Here is a 22,033-nt window from a genome sequence, read left to right as displayed (position 1 = left end):
TTGTTTCCTATTCTATTCTCTTCTAATCTACCCTGCTCTATTTTATTTGATTCTATTTTATTGTCATATTCAATTATATTCTGTTTTATTTTATTTTATTCCACACTATTGCCATATTATATTCGCTATTATTTTAATATATAGTAATATTCAATCTTTCTATTATATTATATAATATATATTTATATTTCATGGTCAATTTTTCAATTTGTCTATATTCTACTCATATTATTTTTTATTTGTCTTCTATTATCTTTCTATTCTATTCTATAAACATTGTGTTGTACGTTATATATTATTATTACATACTATTTTAGACCAAAAAACAAAGACCAAAAATTTGGACACACCCTCACATTCAATGTTTTTCTTTATTTCCTTATCTATTTTTTTATACGCTGATAGAACTATTCCAGGTGACTCCAAAGAAGCCTCCAGTTTCCTATAAGAATCCAGCTGGACAAGCTAATTGGACTACATGCTAATAATACAATTTAGCTGTAAAAATAATACATGTTTTAATTGTATTCTTTTATGGAGACCAAAAACTACATTTGTACTAATGAGAAACATTGAAAGCAGAACATTTTTTTTCTTGTGGAAATTGATTTTGATTATGTTCAAATTAAATCGAAATCAGTTCTGACTACTCATACACTGTTGATTATTCTGTACTTCTAGTAAAATCTAACAGATTATAGTTATTATGTTTAGTACAGTAATACTGATTTATCGGTGCTTTTTATATAAAATGTGAATCTGAATAAATTGGTCTATGTTTTCAATGTTTTTGTGTGTTGAGATGGTATTTGAAGAAGTATTTGTTTAGGATTGTTGTGGCGCCCTATTTTTGTGTACTTACTTGCTTTTGAGATTTTGTGTTTTTTTTATGGTGTTTTTTATTATAGCTTTAACAATAAAAAAGCTGCTGAGTCTGAATAGGAAGACTAACGAGACAGCTTTTGTCTCAACTCCGTAATCTGGGGCTCATTGCCCAATTGTGCTGGGTGCCAGCTCATAAGGGCCTCAAGGGTAACGAAATTGCAGATAGAGCTGCCAGGGATGCATTAGGCCACCAATATGTACACATCCATGTTCCATTAGGTAAAGGGGAAGCTAAATCTTATATTAAGACAGAAGTTCTGAAGATGTGGCAGGATGAATGGGAGTCAGACACGAAGGGCAGGGAATACTTTAATGTGCAACAGCAGGTGGGGGGAAAGAGAATAACATCAGTGGGGCTTGGAAGAAGGGAGGAAGTTGCATATACAAGATTGAGACTTGGGCACGCTGGCATAAATGCCTCGTTACATATGTTGGGCAAAACTGATGGGCTTTGCACTGAATGCCAAGTCAAAGAAGATATAGAGCACATTCTTTTTCACTGCAGGAAATACACTGATCACAGAGCATACTGGAGAGAACAGGGAGGAGATGATAATTTTCGAAACATCTTGAAGGAAGAGGGAATGCAGAGCAATAGAATTAAATGCCTTATGAAGTACTTAAATGACACAGACCTGATGAGCAGAATATAGACTGTTTTTTTTTGTTTTTTTTTTGTCATGCCATGATTTACCATGATCATATCACACACTACTGTGCAGTAGGTGGCGATATACATGCTATATTGTGAACCGCCATTACTTAAAAGAAGAAGAAGAAGATAGGAAGACTGTGGAATGAAGACTCTGAGGAGACTCTCTGGCCTCGTTTTCAAAAACAGCGAGGCGGAAGTAGGAGCTGCCGCGCGCCGGTTCTCTCTCTCCTTCCTCCAATCAGAGCTCGAGCTGCAGCTCGGATTTCCCCTGACGCGGTTGTGACGCGGGAGTGTGAAGGCCCGGCGAGCGGAGCCGCGAGCGCTGAGTGAGAGGGGGTTTAACACCCTGGCGCTTCCTGTCCGCAGGTCCGGCCGTGTCTCCGCTGCTGTCGGGATGCTGCGGCTGTTCAGCGTGCTGGTCGTGGCCGGCCTGGTGCTGGCGTGCCTCACCTCCCTGCTTCTGGACAGCTACGACACCAGCCGGCACCTCAGACGGAGCTTAGAGTCGCGGGGAGACGAGCGGAGGAACCGCAGGAGCAGCGAGCCGCCGTTCCCCGGAGCAGAGCCGGAGAACGTGTTCTGGTTTATTCAGGTGAGTGGAGATACCTGTCAGTCCGGTCAGTCCTCCACCTGTCTGTCTGTAGGCAAGCTGAACCTGTCAAACAAGACATTTCAGCTGTATCTTTATGGTACAGGTAACTTTAGCCAATACTGGGACTTCCTCTGAAATAATAACAGTATCAATTCTAAAGAACTTAACCAGCTGATCACCAGCAAAACACTGTGTTTAAACGCTGCTATCTTGTCCAAATCTAAATAAATTTAATGTAATGATCAGTAAAAAAAAACAGCATTTGCTCTCGTGTGGACATTGCAGGTCGACCAGCACTAAACCAGCATTTGTTATGGTCTGACCACTGGTCTGCAGGTCAAGAAGCATCAAACTAGCATTTGTTGTGCACTGAAAACAGGTTTGTAGGTCGACCAGCATCAAACCTGCACAAAAGCAGCATTTGTTAAGCTCTGAACACTGGTCTGCAGGTCTGCAGGTCGACCAGCATCAACCCAGCACTCAACCAGTATTTTCTGTGTTCAGAACAATGATCACCCACTACCAAAGCAGCACTAAACCAGCATGTTTTGTGCTCTGAACACTGGTCAGCAGATTGACCAGCATCAAACTACGAGGCTGAAGTTGGCGTCTTATTCGCCAGTGTCTTATTCGGATTTTCCGGTCCACCTTAAAAAGTCGAAGTACCAATTATTCGCCAGTAGAGAGCAGGGTTGAGCCGAGCAAAACGAGTTTGGCATTTAGGGCATATTACACTGAGAATACATTGCCTGTTCTGGGTATTTCCAGTTGCCCGAACTCCAGATTATCAAATAGTCTGTTGAATTTGACACCACATTATGAAAATATAACTAGTATACTGTGAATAGCCTAAAGAACTTAACATTTAATGTACAGTTTTTTTTTTATTATGAGCCTCTGAACTTGGCATTTGAGAAGATTAAAGGAGAATAAATGGCCTGTTCTGCATATTTCTAGATGCCCTAAATCCACATATTCAAATAGTCTGTTAAATTTGACACAAATTATGAAAATTTACATATTAAACTGTGAAAATCTTTAATAACTACAAAGATTACTGTACAGTTTATTATTATGACCCTCTGAACTTGGCATTTCAGAATATGTCAGTAGAATAAATTGCCTGTTCTGCATATTTCCAGTTACCCTAATTCCAGATTGTCAAATAGTCTGTTGAAATCAACACCACATTATGAAAATATACCTATTAAACTGTGAATAGCCTAAATAACAAAACATATTACTGTACAGTTTTTTTATTATGACCCTCTGAACTTGGCATTTGAGAAGATTAAAGAAGAATAAATTGCCTGTTCTGCATATTTCCAGATGCCCTAAATCCAGATTCTCAAATAGTCTGTTAAATTTGACACAAAATTATGAAACTATACCTATTAAACTGTGAACTGCCTTTATAACAAAAAAAAAATACTGTACAGTTTTTTTATAATGAGCCTCTGAACTTGGCATTTGAGAAGATGTCAGGAGAATAAATTGCCTGTTCTGCATATTTCCAGTTACCCTAATTCCAGATTGTCAAATAGTCTGTTAAATTTGACACAAAATCATGAAAACATACCTATTACACTGTGATGAGCCCAAAGAGCTAAAAATATTACTGTACAGTTTTTTTATTATGACCCTGTGAACTTGGCATTTGAGAAGATTAAAGAAGAATAAATTGCCTGTTCTGCATATTTCCAGATGCCCTAAATCCAGATTCTCAAATAGTCTGTTAAATTTGACACAAAATTATGAAACTATACCTATTAAACTGTGAACAGCCTTTATAACAAAAAAAAAAAATTCTGTACAGTTTTTTTATAATGAATTTAACAGACTATTTGAGAATCTGGATTTAGGGCATCTAGAAATATGCAGAACAGGCCATTTATTCTCCTTTAATCTTCTCAAATGCCAAGTTCAGAGGCTCATAATAAAAAAAAACTGTACATTAAATGTTAAGTTCTTTAGGCTATTCACAGTATACTAGTTATATTTTCATAATGTGGTGTCAAATTCAACAGACTATTTGATAATCTGGAGTTCGGGCAACTGGAAATACCCAGAACAGGCAATGTATTCTCAGTGTAATATGCCCTAAATGCCAAACTCGTTTTGCTCGGCTCAACCCTGCTCTCTACTGGCGAATAATTGGTACTTCGACTTTTTAAGGTGGACCGGAAAATCCGAATAAGACACTGGCGAATAAGACGCCAACTTCAGCCTCGTCATCAAACTGGCACTAAACCAGCATTTGTTTTGCTCTGAACACAGGTCTGCAGGTTGACCAGCATCAAACCAGCACTAAACCAGTATTGTCTGTGTTCAGAACAATGATATGATTGTCACCCAGTACCAAAACAGCACTAAACCAGCATGTTTTGTGCTTTGAATACTGGTATGCTGGTCAACCAGCACCAAACCAGAATGGTATATCACAAAGCAGGATTTGTCAGTCTTTTCTAATAAGAAAACTCTGAAAATCTGACCACCACCAAAATGCTGTGTTTGAACACTGCTATCTTGCTCAAACCTTAACTAACTTGATGTAAAGAATAAAAAACAGGAACTGCCAGATTATAATCTTTGGAGAATTCCTTTTAGTAAATACCCAACTTTGAACCTAAGATACATGGCTAACTGGAAAACCCTGGTTTTAGTAATAAAATGCTGAGCAACTGACCTGCATTTGCTGTTTTTCATTACCAGCCTGTTGCATCATGTCTGTTAATGTAGGCTACTGATCAGCAAAAAACTATATCTGTTTTATTTTGAACCAGCACCAAGCTAACACCAAAACAGCAATAACCTCCATTTGTCAAAATGTTTAAATGAACATACATTAATAAGCAGATATGTTTATGTGCATGCCTTTAACCCTTTATATTAATACATGCATATGCTTTGCTGTGTGTGTGTGTGTGTGTGTGTGTGTGTTCTGTGCAGGTATCAGACATTCATATCAGTCGCTTCCATGATCCAAAACGTATTCCAGACTTTGAAAAGTTCTGCACTGACACTATTGACGTGATTAAACCTGCCCTTGTGCTGGCAACAGGTGAGTAGAACATTTAAGTATGAATGTAGAATAAACCATATTCTATTTTTTTTTTTTTTTTACCTAAGTTGCACATTTGACATTGGCTACTGAATTATTTGTAGTAGTAACATTTTATAATAATTAATCTTACCTTTAGTTACTTGTTGTTGACAAATAACAGAAAATATATAATAGTCATGTGTTATGGTTTATAGTATATATTTAATATATTATATATGTTTATTTTTATTTTATTTTATTATTTATTTTGTCTTTCATAAGTTTTTTTTGTATGGATTTTATAGTGAATATTATAGTAATGGTTAATTAGAGTAAAAATAGTACGCAAAAGTTATGGTTCTGTTAGAACCAAGGTTTGGAACTCAGATAACTCAGATCTATGGGAAGCAGAACATGTTAAAAAACCTGATCCTGACAGGTCTGGTATAGCCCTGCACCCAGTTAACCAGGTAACTGTTTTCATCGCTAGGCCAGAGCAAGCAGATTTCAGTAGAACAGGGCTGAGCAGTTTGGATCTCGGAGAGGGACAAACAAGACTACAGTTCACACAATACCATGCAATTCTAATTGGCTTACAGCTTAAAGGCAGCCAGATACTGAACACACTGAAATAAAATGTCTAAATACAGTGTCTTGCTTACAAGAACTTAACATTTTAGTTAATAAATAATCTAGTCACCAATAAATGTTGTCAGGTTTATTTTTTAATACAAATAAATCAGTCGTTACGGTTCTCTCACATCCGCTTTGTTGCTGGCCACATTAAGGTGTTGTGATTGCACAAGCTTGTTGCATTACTGTATTTATTTCAATAGTGAGTTTTTAATAGATCAGTCCTGCATCATTTAACTTGTTCAGCCCATAGTTTTCAAATATGTTTATACAGGGTTGTGATAGACACTCCTAATTAGGCCTTCTAATATTGTCTTTTCATGATCACTGTCCAGGGGACTTAACTGACGCTAAGACTGAAAATAAAATGGGCTCACTTCAACATGAGGTGGAGTGGCAGGCCTATCACAACATCCTAAAGAGATCACGTGTGCTGGAACGCACTAAATGGATTGACATCCGTGGAAACCATGGTGAGTATAATTCATTTTATTACATACTTTATCATGAATGGCTTTTATCATGAGTAGTGTATGTGGCCTCCACATGCCTGTATGACCTCCCTACAATGCCTGGGCATGCTTCTGATGAGGCGGCGAATGTTCTCCTGAGGGAGTTCTCCCAGACCTGGAATAAAGCATCAATCAACTCCTGGATGAATGAAGCAGAACATGATGTCCCACATGTGCTCGATTGGATTTACGACAGGAACTGCTGACACGCTCCATCCACATGTTGATGTCATTCATCAGAAGGAACCCAGTGCCCACTGCACCAGCATATGTTTCACAATGGGTGTGTGAATATCATCCCAGTACCTAATGGAAATCAAAGAAAAGCTTCCTCACTCAATTACTCATCTACTGCTCATGCTGGAGGATGGTGCATGCAGCAGAACGTTCTGCACAGCGTCCCCAGTCTCTGCCGCGTCTGTCACATGTGCTCAGTGTGATGCATGAAGAGCACAGGGCGCCAATGGCGAATTTGCCAATTTTAGTGTTCTCTGGCCAATGCCAGTCAGTTGTAAATTGCTGTATGTAACTTTGGAGAAGAGGGCAGAAGCTGTGTAACACTGTTTAACATTTAAGTAAAATTGGGTCACTCCATCACATCATTCCACATACTTTTTTTTTTCCAATTGTTCTGGATCTCTCAGCTTGTCCAGAAAATCATGTCCCTTAGAGGTGGCTCATAGTGTGAAGTACACTTCCTGACTGTAGGTGGAGCTCAACAGCAAGAAATGCCATTTTCCACAGTACGATTAAAGAACTCCTCAGAAATGCATCACCTTCGTTTGCAGTCTTGGTTAAATAAATGTATGTGTAGTGTAGTGACTCATGTTTATCTACCATCTTTTGGCATCTAAATGATATAAAATTCTTCACTTATCAAAGCTGCATATGTTTCATTTGTCAGCCAAAAAGCTACAAATCCAGTCTCCAGTTCAAAATTTGCTTTGAGTTTACAGTAGTAAGTCTGAATCAGATTACCGGTCATTAGTATTTTGTGTATTCTATAAATGGTTTCTAGAGAGGCAACAATTATAATACACAACAATTAGTATAAGCAGCTATCAGGAGGCAGACTTAACACTGAATTGTGGGTATCTGTATCTGTCCTGTATCTCTACATGCTTTTAACTGGTGTTGAATTACAAAAGCTTTCAGACAAAAGATCTCTTCAGTCATACACTCCACTGACTTTCTCAGTTTCATGAAAAATGCAGTCTACACCCATGTTCTCTTTTGTTGCCTCCTCAGATGCCTTCAATATCATATCTCTGGACAGTGTGAACAACTACTACAGGTGTGTGGAAAAATATCTCAGCTATAGATAAACAGAAAATAAGTTACTGACTAAGACTTTATCTTTAGTAATAAAGATTTCATAGTTCTTTACATAAATGGACACATCCATGTACGTATGAGTTGAGTTATTGTCATAATCAATTCATTAGTTACAGTAACATTCAGAACTGATTCAGCTGATTTCCATTTCTGTATGTTCTATATGATACCAAATCCACGTTTGTAATGATCATTTTCCTTAGTTTTACATGTTTTAGTGATTTATTAATGCTTGTTAATTGATTTTTTGTGCTGATAGTTGTATTTATTAGCCCAGTGTTTTAAATTCTGGTTTTGCTGTTTACTAGTTTTATTGTAGGTATATTTTAATTAGTATACACATGGTCTTCCGAGTTTAAATGAAGGTTTGATTGTTGGGCAGTGTAAAATACTAACATTTGACCAACATACATTTTTGTAAAATTAGGAAGTATTCTGCCACCCAGAAAGTTGGCTCCTTCCACTATGTACACAGCACTCCATTTGGGAACTATTCCTTTATCTGTGCTGATGCAACCCTCATCCCTGGGCCTAAGCGTCCCTATAACTTCTTCGGAATACTTGATCAGGTAGTTTTTTTTTTTTTTACAATGGAACGCACTGTGAATATAACTTTTTTTTTTTCCAGGCATGTTGATATTTATGTAAGTCTGCTTTCTGATATTTTGTCCTGCAGAATCAGATGGACTTGTTGGCAACCTACAGGGAGGAGAGCTACAGGAGCAATCAGACCGTCTGGTTTGGCCACTACACCACTTCCACAGTCATCTCCCCTTTCCCTGGAGTCCGGGCCTTGATGAGGTTAGAGACACAACTGATGATTTTGGCGGTTAAAGTACATGCAGTGGTTCTGATGTGTTTTGTAAAAATGAAAAAAAAAAAAAAAGGTTTTCTGCCAAGTTGTTAGCAAAGTGCTTGAATGTGACCAAGCATAATGTACATCAGGTCTTTTTATTGCTAGTTCTTGCAGATAAACCAAACATGGGAAGGAAGTGCACATAATTTTAGACATTCTATAGGATATTCTAAGCCATCCCTATTATATCTATGTAACAGATATTTTAAGTTGTTCCCATTGACCAGTTTGTTTAGTCCCTGGGGCAGAAAAACGTGAAACTACACCCACAGAAGAAGACGTGTAGTAAAGTCATTACCTGCACTTTCTTTTCAAATAGTCTCCTTTTTGTTATAGTTTTGGTAAAATAAAATATTAATGTAATAATAATATCAATTAAATAAATAAATAAAAAGAGCGCTCTTCTTTTTCCCCTTTCCCCTTTTTGCTGAGGTGGAAAATCAGTGAAGCATCAGTAATAGAGAAGGAGCTTCTTCCAAAACCATAATTATTCTTACCATTAGTTGTAGTTAGTGCTGGGCGATAAAACGATATCGATAGTTATCGAGGAAACTATATATCGCGATAAGTCGGGGCGAGAAATTCGATAAACTAAATTTTCTATTTCCCGTTTAAGTAGCGTTGTGAAAAGGCGCAGCACGAGATCAGGCAGCACGCTGAACTGCTGCTCAGCCCAGTACAACCCCTCCCCTCCCCTCTCCACCATCCCCCTCCGCCCCACCCCCCGAGCCCCTCCACTCTGAACTCCTCACATAGCGGCTCCTTCTCTCCCATTTACTGGATAAACTTCATTTATACTATTCAGCGGCGCTACACTGGAAAACTCACCTTTTAAATATGAGGCATGCGTCTCCAAGATATTTAGAGAGGTGAGCTTGTTCAGATTTCTGAAGGCAGGTAAACGCTGCTCTGTTTGCTGCTAGTTAGATTAGCTTGTCTCCAGTTTAAAGTTAGCGATGTTTAGGTGTAAAAGGGATCTGTGCAATCTGTCATCATTAGCTAAGATGCTTTCACTGCTTTTTACATTCTAATAAACTAATGGGTAACGCACGTTAGCCGTGTTAATCCACGTTTCGTGTAAATTAAGGTTAACTTCAGCACGAGTGAGGGGTTAGTATATAAACACACAGAAAGGAAGCACTTTCCATCTTTTTTCCTAACTCTCACTGTTTCTGTTAGAAAACCCTGAGGGCAGCATTCTCCTCTGTCTTTGTGTTTTATAGTTTTTAACAGATAGAGAGTCTGTTATGCTGGATATTTTACTAAATACAGAAGATTATATAATCTGTCTAGCTGTATTTGAACTGAGCTAAACATTGCTGTTACTGAACTGGAGTTTTAAATACACTTAAGTAATGTAAGTCTAGTCTACTGAAAGCCAGTAATGTTAGTATAAATCTGTACTGCAGTAGAAGTGGATCATTTCAGAAACTTGACTTTATTCCTCCCACCTCCATTATAGGCCACTTTTTTTTTTAAATATTTAAATGTTAGCTTAATTTAAATGAAAAAAAAACTAAAGGCTCTTATTTAAAAAAAAAACATAAGCAGTAAATTATCTAAAATTACAACAAATAGAAAATAGAAAAACAGTAAAACATATGTAATACATACTTTTTATATGACCAAAATTAAACTAGACTGAAATCTGACTAAAACTAATAATATCCGATAGACTAAAATGTAACTAAAACTATTATACATTTTAGTGAAAAGACTAAGACTGTATCAAAATCACCTGTCAAAATGAACACTGTGATATACTCTTGTATTTTGCTTTATGTAGTTGCCTGCATTCAGGGAGGGGAATGATCTTTTGATTAAATATAATTTTATAAAAATAAATAAAGTGTTATTGCAATTTAAATTAAACAGACATATAATGTAAAGGGTCTTACATATTTTTTAGTTTATATATTTGTCCCCTTTTTAAAATTAATTTAAAAGCTGTACCCACCTGGCAAGATGTTAACATCCTAGTGTCTGTCCACAAGGCTCTGAGCCTGCTAGTGATTTTGTCCATAACTCCCTTATTCTGTCACTTCTGAGTAAAAATAGAAACCTTTAAGTGTAACAGAAAGTGATTTGATTTATATCGTGATACATATCGATATCGGCTGATATGAAAAACTATATCGTAATAAGATTTTTTTCCATATCGCCCAGCCCTAGTTGTAGTGCATTCATTGAATGTGTAGAATGTTCAATAGTATTAGTATTAGGGCTGTGTATTGTCAAAAAATTGGCGTAAGGGTATGCATCACAATTCAGAAGTGTGTAAATAAAGCGTGACTGTGAGCAAGGTGATATATTGTATTGCATTGTTTGCAATCTTACTTTTTATGCAGTCAGATACCAATACAAAATCACTATTTTCTTACACCCCTAGATAGTATACAGAATTTTAAGAGTATAAAACATCTTTCCTAAAGATAACTGACATGGCGCATGATGTTAATGTTTCTTCTTCACTGCATTTTCTGTTAAGTTTTAAATTGAGCTCTTAAAATAGAGAAATTTAACAAACAGTTCATACGGTACATCAGTCCAACTACTGTACTAACGGAACAATAAAGTCTTGTCATGTTTGTTGATTTTTACAGCACAGCAGTGGCCTACCTCTGTGGACATCTGCACTTGCTAGGTGGGCTTACACCTGTCCTCCACAGCAGACACCCTGGGGGAACCCTGGAGCTGGAGCTAGGAGACTGGATGGACAACCGCAGGTAAGAGCAGCAGTCTGGAAATCAGTCTAATGCAGCAATATTTTAAGAAAGTAAGATCTGGTCTTGTCACTAAATAGAAAATCTGTGTGTGAAGTTAGATCTGTATGTTCTCCTGTGATCAGATACCGGGTGCTGGCTTTTGACCACGACATCTTGAGCTTCTCAGACCTAAAGTTTGATGACTGGCCAGCAGTGGTCATCACCAACCCCAAAGATGCGCAGTACTTGCATCCAGGAGTGGAACCGCTGGGCCGCATCCGAAGCTCGACACACATCAGGTGTCTCCTCTGTGTGTGTCTTCTTGTGCCTTTAAGCCATTCACTCCTGTCAACTATAATCATTCCCTGTGTTGTTATTTTCATCTTTCAAAGCCACAGTCTTAATCTTCCTATTTCCTCTATTATTTATGTTTTATGGTCCAATGGCAAGGAATTGCTTACAATTAAATACACAATACAATTTTCTGTACTGATTTGTTGTTGATTTTTTTTTTAAATGTGTGTATGTGTGTGTCACTTTGTGTCTTGCAGAATGCTGGTCTTCTCAGCAGCACCGATCACAGCAGTGTATGTCAGTGTGGATGGAGATGCTCTAGGGAAAGCAGTGTCTGTAGGAGGACCTCTGTTTGTGGTGCCGTGGGATCCTTCCTTGTACTCTACTGGACTGCACACAATAAAAGTCAAAGTGGAGGTAAATAAAGGACCAGCAGCATCAGTTATTAAAGAAAGATAATTTAAAAAGATTTAATTAAATTGTGTACAAAAACAAAAACACTTTTAGTGCATTCACACTGGTCTGATTCAGCAACGGACATGGTGACCACATGTGGACGTTATGAATGTATTCCCTGTGCCATCCAATTGAATTCACATCAAGCTCAGTATATTTTTAATCCTTAAAATAATTGACTTTTGCACTATCGACACTAAGCATGCAAACAAACACAAGCTACCATCTAAATGGACAGATGCATTACATTGGGCATATTTATTTGCATTAAGTTTGCCTGAAATTGATGCACCGGATTTATTGTGCAGCTGCATCTGACATCTAGCTTAGATCAGGCCCAAAAAATCCAGCGCAGCCTGAGCCTGTGAACGTTCTGCCTAAACCCGACCCGATCCGACCCATAAACTGTCATTATGAGCTTGAGTCCAATTTAAAATGTTTTAAGTAAGTAGAGCATTAAAACATGAGCTTTTTAAAAACATTTTTGGACTTTGCTGTATTGTGATTATCACACCATGGCTTTATATTTAAAAAAAAAAAAAAAAAACACCTATGTCACAGACCATTTTCTTGACCCCGGTCCGAGATTTCCTGGGTTGGGCTCAGGCTCGGGCAGAGAATCCAAGCTTTAATCTGACAGAACTGACCTTTTCCATTAAAAATAAATGTGATACATTGTGCTTAATTGACGTACAAGAGCGGTGTAAATGCAGCCGTAGTGTTATCATCTTGTCATTTGCCCATTATAAATAGTGTGTGTGTGTGTGTGTGCAAGGACTCAGCAGGTCGTTCCAAGGTGCAAGAGCAGCATTTCACCCTGCAGGAAGATCTCGCACTCAGCTTCGGCTTCCTGCAGTCTTTCATCCTTCTCACTGATCACTACATCCTGGTGAGGAGATGTACTTGAATTAATAAATAAATAATCCAGATTTTATTTTAGTAACAAATCTAATCTTCTGTGTGTACTCAGGCACGGATTGCTTTTGTTGCTGCTATTCTGCTGAACGTGGGCATCCTTGTACTCTTCAGATTCAAACAAGCGCCCTCTGCCCGAGGTGCAGCTCAGAGGAAACATGGTAAGAATGGCTGAGTGCCAAATGACCATCATAAACTCAACTAAGTGCAATCTACAGTAAATCAAACCAAATGCTTATTAAACACATATATTACCCATTTAGGGCTCTTCTCTCAAGCATGCATGTCCCTCCATCTCGTCAGCAAGATCAACACATTCTACTACACCCTGCTGCTGTTTAATCTGTGCACAGCATTAGGTAAGTCACCCATGCCATTGAACATGCATGTGTCCATCTGTGATATGGTGTACAACAGGGGTCACCAACCTTATTGAACCTGAGAGCTACTTCTTGGGTACCAATTAATGCGAAGGGCTACCAGTTTGATACACACTCATGAAATTGCAAATGTTCTCAATTTACCTTTAATTATATGTTATTATTAATAATTAATGACAATATTACATATTATATTACATTATATTGTATAATAATATATAAACTATAGGCTATCTCTAAGCTAATATTAATCTAATATAATCTAAAATTACACCAATGCAACTGTGATTTTAAAAAAAAAAAGAATAGCAACAAAAATGCTATTTTTAGACCAGGCCTGCGGGCTACTCATAAGGTCCTTGCGGGCTACCTGGTGCCCGCGGGCACCACGTTGGTGACCCCTGGTGTACAAAATAGTTAAAATGTAGTGAGATGACACTTTATAAAATGCAGATTTTTTTATATATACTATATACTTACAAAATCAAGGATTTTCAAATAGTTTATCCTGCTTTTGTTGGAGTAACTGTCTCTACTGTCCATAGAAGGCTTTCTACTAGATCTGTGAGAATTTAATTGCATTCAGTGACAAGAATGTACGGAGCCCGGGAGGGGCCGTGGATAAAAAAAACAATTAAATCGAGTGAACGATGTAGCAGTTCGTGCTCACGTTTTCTTTAATTCGAGTGAACGATTTGCAATTCGTGCTCACGATTTCTTTAATTCGTGCTCACGATTTCTGTAATTCGTGCGCACGATTTCTGTAATTCGAGTGAACGATTTCTGTAATTCCTGCTCACGTTTTTATGCAATAAGACAATAAGCTGGGAGGGAAAGGAGCATTTTCTCTCTTGATCTGTTACAGGGGTGCAGTGATGATAATCAGTTATCTACCTTTATAACCTGCTGATATTAATGCACTAGTGTTACAGTTAGATGTACAGTACAGTGAGCAGATTTTGCCTGGTGGTGGAATCTCTACAGCGCGTGGGGGAGAGCCGTCCGCGGCACGGGTTCCCTGGCCGCGAGCGCAGGTCTTCACGGAGCTTATTTACCAACAATATAGACAAATATAGTCAATTCCAGTCATGATTAAAGGAAACAAACATTACTAATGCAGGATAACTGTGTGTTATTAAAACCAGATCAAAACAAAGTTATAATGCAATGTGGAACTGTTTATAATTTCTTATTTTCAACAATAGTATAACGTAAAGAAGTATAATTATATAAATATACAGCTATAAGACTTAGGTCCAAATGTACACTGTAAAAGTTAATAAAGATAATACAAAATTAATGCAAGGTGTGACAGTTGTCTATGAATGGCTCATATAAGAGCTGCTTTAAATATGTAACACTATATAAAATCAAAATAGCTGGTCTAAAATACTATTAATACAATGTATTAAGATATTTAGTAAATAGGCATTTAATATAATAATTTGGATCAATTTGATAATTTATTCCAATATGTTTCCTAAAATAATTAAGTTTCTATATCTGATGAAATGTCCTGAATATCTGCTTATTCTCAAATCACAGTGTCCTGCCCAGAAACATGCCACAAGCTTCAAATAAAAAAAAATATAATAATTATAAACTTCTTAAATGTATATTTTCTGAATTATGTGTTTATTTATTATACAAATTATTAAAATATAGATTAAATCTATCATAAAAGTAATAATGATGTAACCAGATTTAAGAAGGTGTGCATTTCCTTGGAGGCTGGCTGAATGTTATTTAGAAATTAATAAACACATTTGCACATTGCATTATAACTTTGTTTTGATCTGGTTTTAATAACACACAGTTGTCCTGCATCAGTAAAATGTTTGTTTCCTTTATTCATGACTGGAATTGACTGTATTTGTCTACATTGTTGGTAAATAAGCTCCGTGAAGACCTGCGCGCGCGGCAGGTGTCTGGCGGCGGGGGAACCGATGCCGCGGACGGCTCTCCCCCACGCGCTGTAGAGATTCCACCACCAGGCAAAATCTGCTCACTGTACTGTACATCTAACTGTAACACTAGTGCATTAATAACAGCAGGTTATAAAGGTAGATAACTGATTATCATCACTGCACCCCTGTAACAGATCAAGAGAGAAAATGCTCCTTTCCCTCCGAGCTTCTTGTCTTATTGCGCATAAAAACGTGAGCACGAATTACAGAAATCGTTCACTCGAATTACAGAAATCGTGCGCACGAATTACAGAAATCGTGAGCACGAATTAAAGAAATCGTGAGCACGAATTGCAAATCGTTCACTCGAATTAAAGAAAACGTGAGCACGAACTGCTACATCGTTCACTCGATTTAATTATTTTTTTTATCCACGGCCCCTCCCGGGCTCCGTAAGAATGTTAGGATGTTGGATGATCATCACCCCATGGAGCACTATTACTCTAGAACACAATTCCCCCACAATAGTCCACAGTGTTAAGTCAGTATGTATTGGTCTTTTCAGGATTAAACAAGGTGGCTGTTCATAACACAGTGTTTTACCACTCCCATTTACTCCCCAAGAATGTAGTTTCATTTATAATCTGTGTTTGTCACAGTGCTGTAAACCAACAAATAACAGCAGAGCTTGTCTGTTTCCCCCCCTAGGGCAAATCAGCATGTTTGATTGTGAGACAAAATAAAAAGGTTATAAAAATTAAGTATTTTTTACCCCAACCAACTCACGCTCACTTACTATTTTTACATAAAAAACACTAAAAATACTAACAAATGCATTCTTTGGCACCTCATAACTAAGAATGCAATTTACTCATGGCTAAATATGTCATGATAAATAGAGCAAATAAAATGTAAAAATTGATTGCTTTGCACTAATATTAAAGTAATATTAAGGTTTGTTTTTGGAAACAAATGCTTTGACAGAAAGATCTGGTTGTTACTGGTGTGTTGAGTAAGATTGATTTTTGTTTTTTTGTAGGTCCGTGGTTCATCGGGGAGGTGATTGATGGGCACAATGGCGTCTGCTTTGTGTTTGGCGTGTTTGTGGATGGGCATTTTCTGGAAGGTAGTCTGACCTATGTATTGGGCATTATGCAGGTAAGAGCAATGAAATGGAATGTGTGTTGATTAAAATAAACATTTTGAATAAATGTTTATGAAGCTAATCTTGTATTTCCTGTATTTATAATATTTAATTTTGGACTAAAAATGTATTTTTATAAAAAGTAGTTTATTATTTTAGTTCCAGTTCCTAGTTAATGTTCCTAGAAGCATTTCATAAATTTCAATCACTGGGAGCCCTCTTTACATCTCTTACAATGAATAATGATGTACCTAATGTGGTAATTGGAGGTTTATTATATATTTTATTGATTTATTTTGACAGTTTATATGTAGTTTTTATTTATTCATTTGAAATTATTCCTGTAAGCAGATGTTCTCTTTTTTTGGTTTTTAACAGCTGGTGTTCTTTAACATGCCTCTGACTTGCTACCTCTGCTGGAGTCTTCACCAGCGCTGCTGTGGCTTCTCATTACGCTCCCACTTCTGTCGGCCGGGATGCCGCTGGCGGACTCTGCCCGTTCACCTGGTCATGCTGGGTCTCCTCGTGTGGCAGGCCTACTCCTGCTACTTTCTGCTGGAGACCTACGGATCAGTGGCTTTCTTTCTGTCGCCGGTGCGTACCTGGGCTCTAATCATGGGTCTGCTACTGGTCTACAAGGCCTGGAGAGGACCAGCTCCACACTTCCCTGACAATAAGAGCGGCACGCAGTTATGACAGTTAAGACACAGTGAAGTGGACATACAAAGGGTCTTTTTAACATTCTTTTTAAACATTTTACCTACAGTATACCTTGTGTTGTGCCAAGCTTCCCCTTCATTCTGTATAGTCAATATACGGAGCTGTTTGTTTGCGTCTTGAAGGTGCCTCTATGGTCAGTGATGTTAACTGCATTACTGGTTATGGTAGAGTGCGTAGGTCATTTTATTTAAAATCGGCCGTCACTCAAAAGGTTTTCTAGGATTTTGAGGGCATTTTCACACCTTAATTTATTGTTGATTAAAAAAATTAATCGACCAGAAGAAGTTGCTGGAATCAAGTGAATTCCTTAACTTTATATGTGTGAATGTAATGAAGATCTGTCTAAGTAATTATGATATTAGAATGAAAGGATACGTTTATTGTAATAAACTACAATCTAGTACCCTGTTGGGCCACCTCTAGCCTGGATACAAGATGTGATACGGTTGGGCATGGGGGGGCCTTAAGGTTATATATGGCCTCATGTGGCACATTTGCCCATAGTTATTGCAGCTGGGCCTGAAGATCCTGCATGCTTAAAGGTTGCTGAGACTTACATCCCAGCTGGTCCAATAAATCTTTGATTGAGGTTACATTGGCAAACACGGCAACCAAGGAAGTGGTGCAATCTGACTAAGACTTTGAGAAGAAACACTTGCTTTGTGTGGCTAAAAAATGTCAGTTGGAAGTCCTAACATGAGAGATGCTACATCAACATATGTAACCGTAGGATGTCCAGTACATATTGCTGTTAAGTGTCTGACCACTGCAAATAACGACAATGGTAGCTGGTTGACTGATGGCCTAAGAGGTGTGCAATTTGTCAAAACAACCATCCAACCTGGTCTTAGTGTAATGATATGCCCCTTCCTCCCTGAACTCAATCAAAGCTCTCACCAAGAGGTACACTACCTAAAAGTAGACTTTTTTTTTAATTATACAGGGCAGTATGGAAACCCTTTACACCCTCTTGACCTCCAGACCACAACTGTAAGCATTTACATATCTTCCTGAGACATAATTATACTGTAGAAATTATCTGAAATTATACCATGCAAAAACATACCATCCCAATGTGATTACTGCCTGTGATCACACCAGCCCAAATGAATCGCCTAAGTGTGAAAGTGCAGTTGTGAAAACGCTCTAAGACTGAGACTTGTGAATGGTTTATCTAGCAATGCTACATGCTATGCTGCCACACTTTTTTATGTAGTCAAACACTGATCAATTCATAAAATGCATGTGAATTTTTCTGACCAACACTGAGGGCCAGTGGAAAAAAAAGATGGTTCCAGAGAACTGGAAGAAATGTATCTGTGGGTCTGAACCTTTGGAAAGCTAGCATTTCCACATGGAAAAACTGCTTCAGTCTGCTGGCGCTGTAGTAGTTACTCAACCACACACTAAATAAGCACCGTCATTACACACTTCCCTTAAACAAAAACTTCCTGAATTTCACAAGCTTTTAGTTTCATTCTGCTCCGTGAACAATGTGTGTCAATGGGTGTCGAACACGTACTTATTTGTTAAATTCACCTTCTGTCAATGTTTGTCACCAGAGGAGCAGGAAAACCTTCTTCAGCAAAGAATAGGTTACACATCTGAGCTTTCTCTCCCATGCTTTTTAGTTCTGCTAAAACGTTTTATTATTAAAAACAAAGACCATCCCAAATAGTTTTAAGCACTCTTTAAATATTTCCTGTTTAATTTCCAAGGCTTTGTTTAAAGCATAGCATAATTCATCTGAACCAGCTCGTAAGAATGCAGTGACTGGCTACGATATAAATAAATAATAAAGGACTCAATCAGTAAATCAATGAAAAAGGAAGTGGCTAATAGCACAGTAAATTTATGGAGGAAATTAAAGTTCCCTTTATACTGTGAGAATTAGGCCTGCCATGCTATGTCTTAATGTCTAAATATTCTTAACAATCCAGAAAGTAATTTTTTTAGGGATGCACTGAATATTTGGCAACAGAAATTACCATTGACCAAAACAGTGCAAAACAAATTGCAACCAGTTGCAATGTTGAAGTTGTTCAGTATTCAGGAAATAACAGTAGTTTTGTAGCTAAAGCCAAAAACCCCACTAGGTATGATTTTCTTGATTATTGATCTTTTTAAAGAAGTGAAATTACAGCTTGAAACTCACTGCAGCGTTCCATTGAGGTGTAATAGGAGGAATAGCAGTGCTCTCGTGTCTGTGCCGGGCTCCTTTGAGCTCCAACCAGACACTGTTTTACGAGGCAGCCGCGGCCAGCGCTCGCGAGAACTGCGACCTGCTTTCCGACCTTCAGTTCTAACAGTTCTACAAGGACTACTGGTTCATTCTTTACAAACTAACATACAGACAGACACTCTGGCAGAAGCTGGAAAGAGACCGAATATGTCTGTGAAAGCCAGAAAACGAGAAAGAGAAACTAATCGGCCTGAAACATTTATTACACTCTGCAACTGTAGGGGGAGCACAAAATCTCAATCCTACCTAGTGGGGCTTTAATCTAGCAAAGGTGGGGGAAAAAAATTATAATAATAATTAAAAAAAAAAAACTGTGTTTGGCTTTCAGCTACATTATTATAAAATGGTCTTAAAATGATAATAGTTTATCACAATTATTTTGGGGGACAGTATGTAGTGATCATGACATCTATTGTAAGACATGGTTTAAGCTGCTTGCTGAAAACAGTCAGATACTGGGTTTTGAGGATAAACCTGTTAAAATAATTGCACTGTATTCCAGAATACCACTGTAATTATGTGTGAATCTAGGGGTCAGTTTTTTTAAGTAGTGCTGGATTTAGGGGACTGTTTAGTAGCATGGAATATGTGATTATATATGATTGCTATGTTTTCATTTTGGCTGCTTTTTCCTTTTTCCTTCGACTTTGGGTATGTACGCATCTCGAGCCTCATTAATGCATTTAGTTTTTTGCTCAGATAAGATTTTGCTATCTTGACGGTTCACATTCATAAATATAAGACCTATATCTTTCATCTGTAATTCTGTAATGTGCAAGAATCTCTCTGTGACATAGCACCCACCCCTGTGCACATTTATGTTTATGCACGTTATTCTTTAACCATCCACTGACTTGCATTACAAAGCCCTCACCTTCATTCTCCTTCAGCACTAAGCACATGCATACAAGCTATAGGATGCAGCAAAACTGATGTTCTCGTTCAGATACACTAACATTGCATGAATGTGCATTTAAAATGCTTTGTTTAAACTACAGGCAAATCAGAGTTGTTTCTTAAATCAGATCTGCCGCAATGGCTGACCACACTGTTAATTGTAAGTGCTTAAATTGGATTTGCATGTTCGGGCATCAATAACCTATCTGCACGGGTGGTAATGACATCAGATCCTACAGTAACTGCCGTGCTGCTGGATTCTTGCTGTTTCATCACTCTAGGTTTGAAGTGATCATTGTTTGTCACGTTGCAAGTGATACAAATGACAAAATCTGATTTGAGTGGCCAGAGCATCCAGACTGACAGAGATACATCTCTTCAAATGCATTTTTAATCACATTTCAAACCACCTCCTAATATGTTTGGATTCATTTGCAAAAATCAGATTTTATGTTTTTTTTTTGTTAGTTTCTTTTCCAAAAATAAATCTGTTTATAATTTAGATATGCTAACAAAAATTACATTTGGGTTGGCAGTCTGAACATAGCCAAAGTGTCTCAAATCTGATTTGAAAAGATCAGAATTTGCTTGTCTACACAGCCCTAAAAAAATCCAAACTGTGCAAAAAACAAAGTAAAAGAAAACAACATATTTGATGCACTTTTGTCGGGTTTTAACGATGAATGGAACAACTTAAATACTTAAAAATGAGAAGTACATGATGTACTTATATATGTATGTGCATGTATATTCACTACAGTTGAGCACATTTTATGTTTTTCATAGGCAAGATCAACTGTTTTTTGAGGGTGGCGGAGAGGGTTATTCTTTGTTATCTGGCTGTGGACACATGCTGATGTGAATTAAAATTAGGGAATCAGAGTCAACAATCATACATATTCACAATCATGAGTTAGCAAAAAGGGTTTCTGATAGTTTTGACACAATTACCAACAAACGACAGAGTCAACTGGAAGACTGAGAATACATGAGATTGCTGTTTTACTACGTCCTGCCCTACATTTGCTGTTTTTTTTTTTTTCCTTTTGTGTTTTCTACTGACCCTCTTCAACAACACATTTGCTGTGACAGATTCTGGTGTATTAGTGGACTTTTGTTGCCTTTCTGTGTTGGGTCACTCAAGGTCTCTGTTGTCTCAGGAATGTAAAGACTTGAACAATGGGCTGCACTGGATTGTCTGTTAACATTGTGAACGGTATGGGATGTTACGCATTTATTTGTTGTTTATTTGTGACACATGTGGTCTGATATTTACCTGAATACATGTTAATCAAGACTTGTGGTGAAGTGATCTGAATGTTACTTGAAAAGATTTTAGATTTTAAATGATATGCTTTTTTAAAATGATTATAATTATTTACCCTTCTTGATATTATGCCTTCTGTATTCCTGTTTGTGGTCATTCCCTTTGTTGTATTAATCATGCTGGTCTGTGGTTTCATTTATGCACAATCGACCGAAACTTACAAGAAATCTGCATTCGGTAAAGGACACACAAACACAGCTTCTGAGAGCTATCTTGCTTTTAATGATGAAAGCATGTGAAATGAATAGTCATCATTATTAATATTTCACAGGCAAAGTCACATAAGTCTTTTAATAAGAGCTTGAAAATGAGTATTTTCTATGGCACAAAGTTAGCTTAATGTTCTATTATTTTATATTCACAGTGCCTTGCAAAAATATTCATACGCCTTGAATTCTTCCACATTTGTTACGTTATACCCTCATATATATTTTATTGGGATTTTATGTGATTGACCAACACAAAGTAGAGCTTAGATTCTCTGCCCGAACCCGACCTGAACACGGGTCGGGCCGAGATTCCCCACCTCAATCCT

General features: G+C 37.5%; 1 protein-coding gene across 1 annotated transcript; it reads left to right on the top strand.

Annotated features, from left to right (window-relative positions):
• The first annotated feature begins 1,688 nt into the window (after nucleotides 1–1,688).
• On the top strand, nucleotides 1,689–21,562 carry tmem62 (transmembrane protein 62). Its single transcript, XM_049463887.1, has 14 exons — nucleotides 1,689–2,132; nucleotides 5,082–5,193; nucleotides 6,144–6,281; nucleotides 7,569–7,614; nucleotides 8,083–8,224; nucleotides 8,332–8,456; nucleotides 11,115–11,237; nucleotides 11,360–11,515; nucleotides 11,768–11,927; nucleotides 12,742–12,855; nucleotides 12,937–13,042; nucleotides 13,145–13,240; nucleotides 16,208–16,326; nucleotides 16,691–21,562. The coding sequence occupies exons 1-14, from the start codon at nucleotides 1,935–1,937 to the stop codon at nucleotides 17,006–17,008; spliced, it is 1,953 nt and encodes a 650-aa protein (XP_049319844.1). The 5' UTR covers nucleotides 1,689–1,934; the 3' UTR covers nucleotides 17,009–21,562.
• Nucleotides 21,563–22,033: the final 471 nt, after the last annotated feature.

The sequence above is a fragment of the Astyanax mexicanus genome, chromosome 14 (assembly GCF_023375975.1).
Source record: "Astyanax mexicanus isolate ESR-SI-001 chromosome 14, AstMex3_surface, whole genome shotgun sequence".
Taxonomy (NCBI): domain Eukaryota; kingdom Metazoa; phylum Chordata; class Actinopteri; order Characiformes; family Acestrorhamphidae; genus Astyanax; species Astyanax mexicanus.
This window is presented reverse-complemented; position numbering and strand designations above follow the sequence as displayed.

What these genes read in the sequence shown, in the direction of transcription:
- tmem62 (XM_049463887.1), top strand. Translation starts at nt 1,935, where the DNA reads ATGCTGCGGCTGTTCAGCGTGCTGGTCGTGGCCGGCCTGGTGCTGGCG. An exon ending in GGAGTCCGGGCCTTGATGAG is followed by an intron (nt 8,457 to 11,114) that starts GTTAGAGACACA and finishes TGATTTTTACAG; the next exon opens with CACAGCAGTGGCCTACCTCT. An exon ending in CAATAAAAGTCAAAGTGGAG is followed by an intron (nt 11,928 to 12,741) that starts GTAAATAAAGGA and finishes TGTGTGTGCAAG; the next exon opens with GACTCAGCAGGTCGTTCCAA.